The following is an 11,754-nucleotide window of genomic DNA, read 5'->3' on the forward strand; positions in this document are numbered from 1 at the left end:
GTAGCTTGTCCTGCCCAAATATCATATGGAAATATAATCCCTAGTGTTGGAGGTGGGGCCTGGTGGGAGGTGGTTGGATGATAGGCGTGGCTTCTCGTGAATGGTTTAGTATCGTCCTCTTGGTACCATCCTCAAGATAGTGAGTTCTTGTGATATCTGGTCATTTAAAAGTATGTAGCACCTCCGCACTCTCCCTCTTGCTCCTGCTTTCACCATGTGAAGTAGTAGCCCATGCTACCCCTGCTCTGCCTTCCACTATGATTGGAAACTTCCTGAGGCCTCCCCAAAAGCAGATGCTGCTATGCTTCCTGCACAGCCTGCAGAACTGTGAGCTAATTAAACCTCTTTTCTTTTTTCTTCTTTTTTTTTCTTTTTGAGTGGCATGACTGCATGGTGCACTCACGGCTCACTGCAGCCTTGACCTCCTGAGCTCAAGTGATCCTCCCACCTTGGTCTCCTGAGTAGCTGGGACAACAGGTGCATGCCACTATGGCCAGCTAATTTTTGTATTTTTTGTAGAGACAGGGTTTCACAGTGTTGCCCAGGCTGGTCTCAAACTCCTGGGCTCAAGTGATCCTCCCACCTCAGTCTCCCAAAGTGCTGGGATTATAGACATGAGCCACTACACCCAGTGCCTCTTCTCTTTATAAATTACCTAGTCTCAGGTATTTGTTTATAGCAACGTGAGAACAGCCTAATACACCAGCCCATGCTACAGAGCAAGTGAGAAAGCCAACATCTGTCTGATCTTAAAACGCTGTGATATTTCTTTTTTTCCAGGCAGTATCTCTACTCCTGGTGGGAACGTTTAACTTTGGCATTGCTAAGTCTCCTCTGGGTCTTGTCCTCCTGAAGTTCCCCCATTCTTAAAAATTGCCAAGATTCCCCCATTAGGAAAAATCATATCTGGTAAAAAAAGAAAAACCATGCTGAGATGACAATCGGCCATCTCTTCCAGAGGCATATAGATGATCAAAGTAAGTCACGGCTTGGTATTTAACAGCCTCACTAATAGTGGAGTAAGTGTCAAGCTCCAGGCAACTCCGGCAGAGGCCCTTTCTACCTCTGTGAATCACACAGTAGCTCCTTTAGGCAGCCAAGAAGGTGTCTGTGTCTATCCACTCAGTGACCAGAGTCAATAGCAGTAAGTTACAGAGAAGGCACCACTTTCAGCTGTTCCAGCAGGCAGCCTACGGCCTGTGTCTGTGCATGTCTAGGCCTCAAGGACAGTAACTGCCCGTGTAAAAATCGAAGCCTCATGAGAAGGTAATGAGCATCTACAGGTCTGGGAGCTGTGTTAATGCAGTGACAATCATTCTTCCCTTAGGTTTCCTTGTGTCCCTGACATAAACACCACAGTGCACTGCAGCCCTGGATAAAGATAACTAGATAAAATGATGAAGAGAAAGAGGGAATGGAAAATACACGGATGAAGGAAGAATTCACTATGAAAAAGAAGATAGCTGGCTGGGCTCTGCTTTGTGACAGATCTTTCTGCACCTGCAGCAGATAACCTAAGAACTGCCTAACCTTGGCTGGCACCATGACAGGAATAATATTTTCACAAGTATGAACTGTTCCTGAACTGTATCTGCCAGATTACTGGATACAAATCAGAGCATTCTCTTTTTCACTCCCTCATTTTTATGTCACTTAAACATCTCTTTTTCTCTACCTCTTTCTCAAGTCTTTTTCCTACTTTGTTTTCCAAGTTTAAGGAACATAGTAATATAGCATATTTCTAACTACAAGGTCAATAGAAAAACTCTTCTTGTCAAATTGTTCCTGAGGACTTCTGCTCACAATTTCCGAAGAAGGCATCTTATATACTCAGGAAGCAATAATCATCATTTCAAAGCATCAGCCAAATTATTGCCTGCTCTTAAATTGTTACCTTAGGACTTTGGAAACACTAGATTGTAGGGAAAGTGAAAAACTTAAAAAAAAAAAAAGATTTATGTTGGGAAACTCCACTCTGGTACTGTTGATTGATTTGTAAGCTGGAAGGTTTTGAACTATAAAACTCCAATGTTTCATCACCATATCCACAGGAGAAAGCTATCTGGTGGTGATATTTCCATTCTCATGGTGCTTATGAACAATGAGGTTGATAACTGGTACAGATACATCAACTCTTAGTGCAGTGAAGAACTCAGGAGGTTTAAGTTAATAAGTGTCTTAAGAAGAGCAGCACTTAAGGCATCCAGGATTTAGAAACTAGAGTGACCCCTCCAGGACCATTCCCAAGCTCTGGCTTTGGCTGCTGCAGGGAACAAAGTGGGTCTTGTTCATTACTGTATCTCCCACACAATGCTTGGCACAATGCAGGCATTCAATAGACATTTGTTCAATGGAGACTGAAGGAAGAGAAATTCTAGTTATGTTAAAGGGCAGCATAACATTATAAATGGAGGCATCCAGGATATTTGTATCCTTTACACATAAACAAACACCATTAAGGCATTATAAAAACATTCAACATTTCAGTGTTGAACCATCCTTGCTGACTGAATGCTTTCACCTACATTTTTCTTATGGCCATGTAAGTCTTGCTCCCTGCAGACTTCTCGTGGCTCTTTATAGTTAAAGCCAGTTCCTGCTTTGTAACTAATAGAGGTGCTTTGTCTTTGGAACTTAAATTTGACTCAAGGTATTTTTCTGATTAGAATTTTTCCTTCTTTGTTGAAAAGCTTCAATTCTGTGGATAATTATCATTACCTTCAAAGAATCACAGAATATTAGAGCTGGAAAGGCCGCCAGGGACCAGACAACTGGAACATTCATGACGCCCTGACACCCTTCCTTGGGGCTGTATCCTCCTCCTCCCAGGTGGCTAGGCCAAGTCAACACGCATTGGGTTGATCATAGAAGCAAACACAATGTGAACATACCTGGGACAGGAGGGCATTAATTTTTCAGTGAAAGAATGTTATGGTTCAGATCACACAGAGCACACTATTTATTTTTGACTCTACATGAGAAAAAGGAAAGGTGCCTACAATAAAAGCTAACCACTATTTTTAGAGTTTAGCTGTCTTGGATGAGCAGCCAGAGTCATCTTTCTCTAAGCAAATCTGACGATTCCACACCCCTGGCTAATATCCTTCAATGGCTCTTCAATGCCCACAGGACATAAAGTCTAAACAACTTAACTTGGCACACTGGACTCTCCTGGATCTGGCCTCCGTCCACTCTCTAACACTGGCTTCCACTTTTTGTCCTTCATTTTGTGCTCATGGTTTTCCTTCTGCCTGCAACATCTTCCTTCTTCATTTGGATAACTCCTGCTTATGCCTTACCATTCAGCATAGGCATTGCCTCCTCCAGGAAGCCTTCTCTCAGCCTCAAGCTTCCACCGAAATCCACGCTTGCCCTATTCATAAAGTTAGTATTTTGAAATCTTCTTCATCTATTAACTGGTAACTCCTTTAGGACAGGGTTTTGTCTTCTCGTCATCCGTGACGACCAAATACAAGCAGACACAAAGATGCTTGTTACATGTTCTTTTTTTTTTTTTTTTCTCTGAATTGGGATGCAAAAACACTCTCTGCTTTAATATTTGTGCAGAAAGTTAACTTTAACCAGTGGTCTATATAAAGACATTTCCCAGAGTCTAGGCAGAATTATGTGGTCTAAAGTGCTGTCCGATCACATAGATGTTAAGAAACTAGAAAAGCTTCCCTCTCAGGACGTAATTGCATGGATTTTCCTAACGCTGATGTTTCTATCTCTTTAGAATGAGTCATACCATATATGCTTTCAGGTGACATGATGGGAAGGTAGATCTAACCCCTTGATTTTTACCCCAAACCCATGCAGCAACTAAATATATGCATGCAAGGCAATTGTCTTTATTATTTATTTATTTATTTATTTTTGAGACAGAGTCTCACTCTGTTGCCCGGGCTGGAGTGCAATGGCATGATCTTGGCTCACTGTAACCTCCTCCTCCTGGGTTCAAGCGGCTCTTCTACCTCAGCCTCCTGAGTAGATGGGGTTACAGGGGCACGCCACCACACCCAGCCAATTTTTGCATTTTTAGTAGAGATGGGTTTTCGCCATGTTGGCCAGGCTGGTCTCGAACTCCTGATCTCAGATGATCCACCCACCTCGGCCTCCCAAAGTGCCAGGATTATAGGCGTGAGCCACTGTGCCCAGCCGCAAAGTGATTTCCAATATCATCAAAGCTCATTTCTCACAGATTCAAGATTGATGTAACAGGTGATGTAAAGATATTCCTTTCCATGGTCACACATGCTCACACATGGAAAAGAATATCTAGGAAAAATGAAGATTTTAGCCCTGAGGCAAATAAATACATGACCTTTACCCTTGTTGATGTCAAAATGCTGCTGGGGACATTTGTGATCACTGGGCCAATACAGTCCCACTAGAGAAACAAAAGAGACTCCCACTGGCCCAGTCAGGCCCAACTATTAAGGAACAGGCTATGGCAGATTCCTATCCATCAATGGAAGAAAACAGAGAGACAGTGTAAGATACATTTGAATTTACCAAGGGGGATGACAGTAGTAACAGCATTAACTCTTCAAAGGCGCCTGGATATGGACTCAATTTCTGTGGATGCCAGTGAGCTCTGGTGTACTTTTGCTTTAAGCACTTAAAAGCTAGTGTGGACAGAGCCAAAAGGCAGCGTATGGAAATTTAGGAGTACAGCAGAAGATAAACCAATATTTCAAGAGCATGTTGAAACAGTAACCTTTAAAACAAGTTGTCAGAGGGGAAGAGCTTGCAAAGCTTTGAAAGCTCCATCAAATAAATTAAAATATGATTGTGTTAAAAGGCAGCACCTTCTGCACTAGCCATTGTAAGCTAATATAAAAGAAAATTGGAAATTGGAAATCATTTGCTGCTAGTATACATGGATTTTGTTAGTGTATAATAAAATAGACATTCTGAAGTATGCTTTTAAAGAGAAGACTCTGTGACCTTTCAGACGTGTTTCTTAACTCTCTCCTTTCAAACAGGGATTCTCAAGCTTCGTTTATAGCTCTTGCTGGTTCTAAGAACCATCCTAGGTCTGAGAAAAGAGACTGGGGCTGGGGCAGGGGGAGGGCAGAAACCAAGTACTGTTGCTGGAATTATGAGCTTTTTCCCCCTTCCCTGTTTATCTATTCTGTACCACTCAGCTGTTCTCTGTTGCACAGAAATAAAAGTTTAGTTTAAAAAGTATGTTAGAACAAAGCTGCAGAAATTGCTTGGAATTTCCTTCATTTTCAGCATCTGGCTTTCATTGCTTACTTAATTCCCCTCCTCCACATACGTTTACCAAATCTTTTCAACACACACTGCCCAGGCTATCAAATGCTATAATTAATAACAGTCATACACTTTTTTTTTTTTTTAAAGGTAGTACATTCTGCTTTTCCTTGGGCTGCTCATGTCATTGCTAATGTAAACCAGGGAGATAGTTGCTAAAGTTTATTTTTTTTTTTTGGAGACAGGGTCTCACTCTGTTACCCAGACTGGAGTGTACTGGTGTGATCACAGCTCACTGCAGCCTTGACCTCCCTGGGGTCAGTGATCCTCCCACCCTGGCCTCCCAAGTAGCTATGACTACGTGCATCCCCCTTAACCAACACACACCCAGCTAATTTTTGTATTTTTTATAGAGATAGGGTTTTGCCCTGTTGTCCAGGCTGGTCTTGAACTCCCGATCTTAAGCAATCCATCTGCCTTGGCCTCCCAAAGTACTGGGATTACAGGTATGAGCCACCACGCCCAGACTAAAGCTTAATTATTAAGACTTTAGTTAAATAAAAACATCTAATAAAATTTAAGTCCTGATTTTTTAAAAATCATGTTTTCTTTTAAACTAGAAGTACTAGTTTGAAAATGAAAAGAAAGGAGAAGATAATGAATTTTTTTGAGTGCCTACTATGTTCCTATTTCAGAGATGAGAAAATTGAGGATTCAAAAGGTGTATGGCCTCTTGAAGGTCAGATAGCTGAAAGTGACAGAGTAGGTCTAAATCAATGTGCTGGTTCTTTTATTTTGGTGTCTCAGGGATGTAAAAGATTTTTAGTGCATAATATTAAATGACAGAATCAAGTTTCCCAACAATATACAAAATAAAACCCATTTACAAAGGGAAAAATCTTTATCTATTCGTATATCTGCTTATATGTATATAAATTCATAGAAAAATATCTGAAAGTGTATGTAGCAAAGCATTAACAATGGTTATCTCTGGGTATAAGAAGGAACTAGAACTGAAGAAGATGGTGGTGAAAGGGGAAGGTATATCTTTCTTTTTTTTTTTATTCTGCTGTGCTTGAGTTTTAAAGAATGAGAATATTTATGTATTCCTTGTATAATTATAACACAGAAAACCTTATTAATAATAGGAGGCTGATTTCTTTTTTAATGGTTGATCTTAGGTCCTTTTTGGGTATTTCTCCCTTGAGCTGGTTTCACCACTGAAGGACTGGGTGGATGATATGGCTTTTAGACACACAAATTACTCATTAACTTTGATAGAAAATTCTCATTGGGAGCTCACAAGCAAAAATGGTCCTAACTTCTTATGGTTAATCTTACGCAAAGTTGTGAAGGGATTAACATCTGTCTTCCATATACTACTTTCCATCTTTCCTGACAATCAAACTCCTCCCTGGGTAATGCCTATAACTTACTTAACCTCCACCTGTCCCTCTCTTTTCTATTAAAGCTTGCCCTTGTATCCTTACTTGGGGGATACTTTGCCATACATGCATGGTAACATAAAAGGTTCAATCCTGGCCAGGCACAGTGGCTCATGCCTGTAATCCCAGCACTTTGGGAGGCCGAGGTGGGTGGATCATGAGGTCAGGAGATCGAGACCATGCTAGCTAATGCGGTGAAACCCAGTCTCTACTAAAAATACAAAATATTAGCCAGGCGTGGTGGCGGGTGCCTGTAGTTCCAGCTACTTGGGAGGCTGAAGCAGGAGAATGGTGTAAACCCAGGAGGCGGAGCTTGCAGTGAGCTGACATATTATCACTGCACTCCAGCCTGGGCAACAGAGCGAGACTCTGTCTCAAAAGAAAAAAAAAAGGTTCAATCCTGAGGCTATTTATGTTTTAAGTTGGCACTTAAATCCTTAAGTTTAAGGAAAGGATCAACAGCATCTGGAAGGTGGGAGAGAAGGGATAAGGATAAGGTGGATGCAGAGGAGGGAAAGCACTGAGGTCTTCCCAGCTGTCATTGATAATATGGTCCAAACGTTGCTACCTATAAATTTGGCCCTGGTCCTTCATACTCATCTATATAATAAACACTTAATAAACATCTGCTATGTGTCAAACATTATACTAGGTGTCAGAAATATAGAAAGGAGGATTCAGACACAAAGCTGATCTCAAGAACTCTAAAATCTAGTACTCTTCTAACAGAAAATGACTATTTTTAAAAAGTGTTCTAAAAAACGTAGGCACTACGTGCACACAAACACACAAATTGGGACAGTCAGAATACCTCCAGCTTGAGAAGACATCTTCCTGTTGTGAATAACCAGGTATGAGGACGTATTTGCCTAAACCTGGTGAAAGTTAGACATGTGCTTCTGAAACAATCCCTGCCATCACACAGAGTCAAGAGAAGCCAAGTTTAATCTTAGAAAGCCTGGCTAAACAGATTGGACTTGCCCTCTAGGGCCTTTGGTATTCTCCATGTGATCTGATAATTCTGACTACATACAAGAAAAAAAGTGGCTTCCTAACTGGTTTTCAGTGGGACTAACAACTGCCTGGGACTAACAACTGCCTATTTATCTTAACCAGGGGGTGACCTCTCAGAGACAAAGGCCCAGTGACTAAGATGTGAAGTGTCATTTTGTTATATCCCACTGAAAATGCTATGGTATTTTTTTAAACACATGCATAGCAGCACAGACCAAGACCCCAAAGGACACAATCTAGAAACTTGCATCCCATCAGAAGACACACAAAAATGTTCAGGGAACGCTGAACCAAGTGGAGTAAGAATTGTGAATTAAAGATCTAAATTGCTCCCAACAGAACAGAGGTTGTGGGTTGTGTGGGAAAACAACACACTATTATGCTCCTACCAAATATATTTTATCTTCTGTATACATTGAACACCAGGGGAAGGGAAGGAGAGATTTTTCTCCGACATCAGAGTGAGATATTCCACAGGAAAGGCATCTCTATACATTTATCATTTTTAGGAGGAAAATCTATTTTGACTCTTGGATGGGATTAGGCCATTATACTTTGGTCCCCTTTATTGTTGCAATTAGCAACCTTCTACAAATGTTTAAATGTGTATGGTTGACCCAAGAAACTCCTGGCTGTGCCCAGTGAGAGGTCTTGCCTGTTGGCTTGACATTTGGCTGGTGGGAAATCAGAGGATTGAGTTTATCTGGAGCAAATGCAACAACATTAAGCTCAACAACAGTTCTTGTCTGTGAGTCAACAAAAGGGTCACAGGATAACCTAACCTTATGTAACTTAACCATAGTTAGTACTTTGAGAATGAGAAATAACATCTCATGTCCTATTCCTTTTGGTGCTCAAGGAAGGGTTTAGGGACCACAAGCCCCAGCAGTTTGAAGCAGGTCCCAGGCACTGACTCCTCGGCACTGCCTCAGCATTTAGGTGTTGTTACAACACAGGAATGTGGTTAGAAAGACCCTTTTGCATGTTTTTCAAATAATGGCAAATAAGCAGAACAGAAATTACAGGAATGATTAGCACACAGCGGCAGGAGTAGCTGTTTAATGCTTCCGCCTACAAAATAAAGAATCATGGGACATGTGAGCAAGTCCTGGTGACCTCAGATCATCACATACAACTAGTTCACTTTGCAGATGTGGAAACATAAAGGGCAGACACCCTGCCCTAGGCCACAGAGCTAGTTGGTGACAGCAGGATGAGAAGCCAGGCCTCTTGGCTGCCTAACAAAGAACCTTGCAGGCTTTCCATGCTGAATCGATACTGCTTCTTCCTAGATGACAGGACTGTAGTCAAATAGAAAAGTTGGTGCCCTTTGCCCACGCATTTAGGCTCAACAACTAGAGAGCTGCGAAGTTAGGACAGAAATGTGGAACCAGGTGGGGCAGGGAAAAGGGGGTTACTCAGGATTTCATGTACGGGACCTGACTTTGACTCTTATCTTGTTGACTGCTGTTCTCATGGGTGGGGTGCTTCTCCAAAGCAGTGGCTGACTGATTTTACGGTTGCCTTGGAGAATATGGCATGAGTTGCCCTCTTCTGTATTTGAAGAGGGGAATGCCCTGGTCCGCCATTCAGATCATCATACAGAACAACTCTGGTGACTAGCAGGAGGAGTGTCACCATGGGATGTGCCTCCATCTGATTGGAGGAGGACTATGATCTATACCCTCCAAGTCCCAAAGAAAGGAATCTAGCCAGCTGGGAAATAATACAAGCAGTGCATCATCGTGACCAGCAAACTATTGTTAATGCCTGACAGCAATACAGGTATTAACTACTTCTTACATGACACACTTTGCAGAAAGAGAAAAACTGTCATTCAAAATCACCATTCCCTCTTTTATCTAGGATCTGACCCTATTCAGCAACATTTCTTCATTCCATCAGCAGATTTGAAAGTCTGGATTTGGTTCTTAAACGTCTCCCTTCCAAACCCATAGATGAGATTTGCTCAAAAAGAAGTATCTAGAAGGCAAGTTTCTCAAGACACCATAAAATTGTAGGGACTGAAGCAGTGATTGGATTGATTAATTCAATCAAGGCTGTGACTCAATGTTGGCTAATAATGAGACCCAGGCAGGGCTGAACAATGAAATGCTCTAATTGATTTTACGCATGTGGAATGACACACACACCCCCAGAGCATGCTATAATGAATCTGCATGCTGTGTGCATATAGATTTCACAGTGGATCAATTATACCACCCAGTTGCTTCAGGCCCTTACATTCTGCAATTCACAGACCAGTTCATTACTACAGTGTGAGTGCTTAGGACACAGGCCAAAAGGTGCCAGAGCCCATGAAGTCGGTGGTCACCTCATGTTCCCTTTAGGGGAAGGCAACTGCGTGGCACACACACATACCAGCCATGCCACAGGCTCAAGTGAATGCACGGTATCTTCCAGATTCTGGCATGACCATTGATTGGGCTGGAATTCCAAAGCCCTGGTTTCAATTAAACTTAAGTGGATTTGACTAAAAGTTTGAACTGATGCTAATTGGTTTTCATAACACTGAGAAACAAATAAGTGTTACAGTCTTGCCCACTGAAAGATGCACCCAGTTCTGTACGTGCCCCTGGACAGCAGGGCAGGCCACACATCCCTTACCTTGCTGGGCAGGGATCCAAATTGCAGGATTTCAGGAGCTGTGGGGGCCGGCGGCTGGTCACGCACAGGTTCTCCTCAGCAGGCTCCCGAGTCTGTTTGTTCAAGCAGCTCACCACAGCCTCCTGGACACCTGTGTACAAATCACACGGTCAGGCCAGAGTGCAAAGTGGGTGTGTGTGTGGGGGGTGATGAAGTGTAGACAAGGCAGCTGGTGGGAGGTCCCTGTGATCTGTAGGACTCTAGCTGCATGTCAGAGACGGCGGTTTAAAGCCCAGGACTGCCAATCTTGTCAAGCATTACTTGAGCTGGGAGAAAGTATTCATAAGCTTGTTGCCTCTGTGAGCATGCTCCTTGAGGAGGGCAACTCCCCCACAGAAGAGAGGCTGCTACCTAGACTCTTGAAATGCTTAAAAAAATGCCACGAGGCTAATGCCACCAATGATGGAACGTGATAATTCAATGCACAAGGAGCACAGGGTGACAAAAAAGGGGCCCAAGACCTTCACATCTTATATTTTAATCAAAAGGAGATTGTTGTATTTGGAAGGGAGGCCCAAGGCCATGTTTTATATCCAGAATTCTGTAAACTGCTGGGCTCTTGAGGTCTTGAATCTAGGACTCCAGTCTTTGCTGTTTGCCTTCTGACGCTGGTTCATTTCTTTTGTGACCTAGGGCAGCCTTGGAAGTTGGAACAAAGAAAGAGAATAAGATGCATAACAACCACAGCCGTGGAAAACAACCTTCCCACTGACACCCCCAGGCCCTGACTCAGTGCTAGTGAAACAGCAGTTTGAGCAGTGACTGGCACAAGGTTACTGGGAAGTTCTCCAAGGTGGTCTGCAGGGCCTTTGGGGAGACACTTATTTTTATTTAAAATTTTTTTTCAAGACAGAATCTCGCCCAGGCTGGAGTGTAGTGGCATGATCTCAGCTCACTGCAACCTCTGCCTCCTGGGTTCAAGCGATTCTCTTGCCTCAGCCTCCCGAGTAGCTGGGATTACAGGCGTGTGCCACCATGGCTGGCTAATTTTTGTATTTTTAGTAGAGATGGGGTTTCACCATGCTGGTCAGTCTGGTCTCGAACTCAGGACCTCAAGTGATCTGCCCACCTGGGCTTCCAAAAGTGCTGGGATTACAGGCGTGAGCCATTGCACCTGGTCCCCTTGTGGAGACATTTAAATGAGCAAGGTAATGACCAGACATTTCATTCTGATGCTCAGTCATAATAACAATAGCTAACATTTACAGGATGCCCGTTATTAACCAGGTACCAAGGCTAAGAGCTTGGCATGCATCATTCAGTCCTCTCAACAACTGCACAAAGTAAGCACTATTTTTATCCCCATTTTACAGATAAGAAAACAGGCTGGGAGGCCGGGCGCAGTGGCTCACGCTTGTAATCCCAGCACTTTGGGAGGCTGAGGCGGGTGGATCACGAGGTTGGGAGA

The 11,754-nt window shown here is 42.8% G+C and overlaps 1 protein-coding gene across 2 annotated transcripts in view; it reads right to left on the bottom strand.

The window, feature by feature from the left end:
- The window catches only part of ADAMTSL1 (ADAMTS like 1), a 956,380-nt gene that overhangs the window by 183,879 nt on the left and 760,747 nt on the right, over positions 1-11,754 (bottom strand). For both annotated transcript variants that reach the window (XM_063609087.1, XM_055294157.1), the window contains one exon: positions 10,308-10,437. In XM_063609087.1, coding sequence (XP_063465157.1) covers positions 10,308-10,437 — 130 coding nt within the window. The remainder of the gene's footprint in view (positions 1-10,307; positions 10,438-11,754) is intronic.

Source organism: Symphalangus syndactylus, chromosome 9 (assembly GCF_028878055.3).
Source record: "Symphalangus syndactylus isolate Jambi chromosome 9, NHGRI_mSymSyn1-v2.1_pri, whole genome shotgun sequence".
NCBI classification, from domain to species: domain Eukaryota; kingdom Metazoa; phylum Chordata; class Mammalia; order Primates; family Hylobatidae; genus Symphalangus; species Symphalangus syndactylus.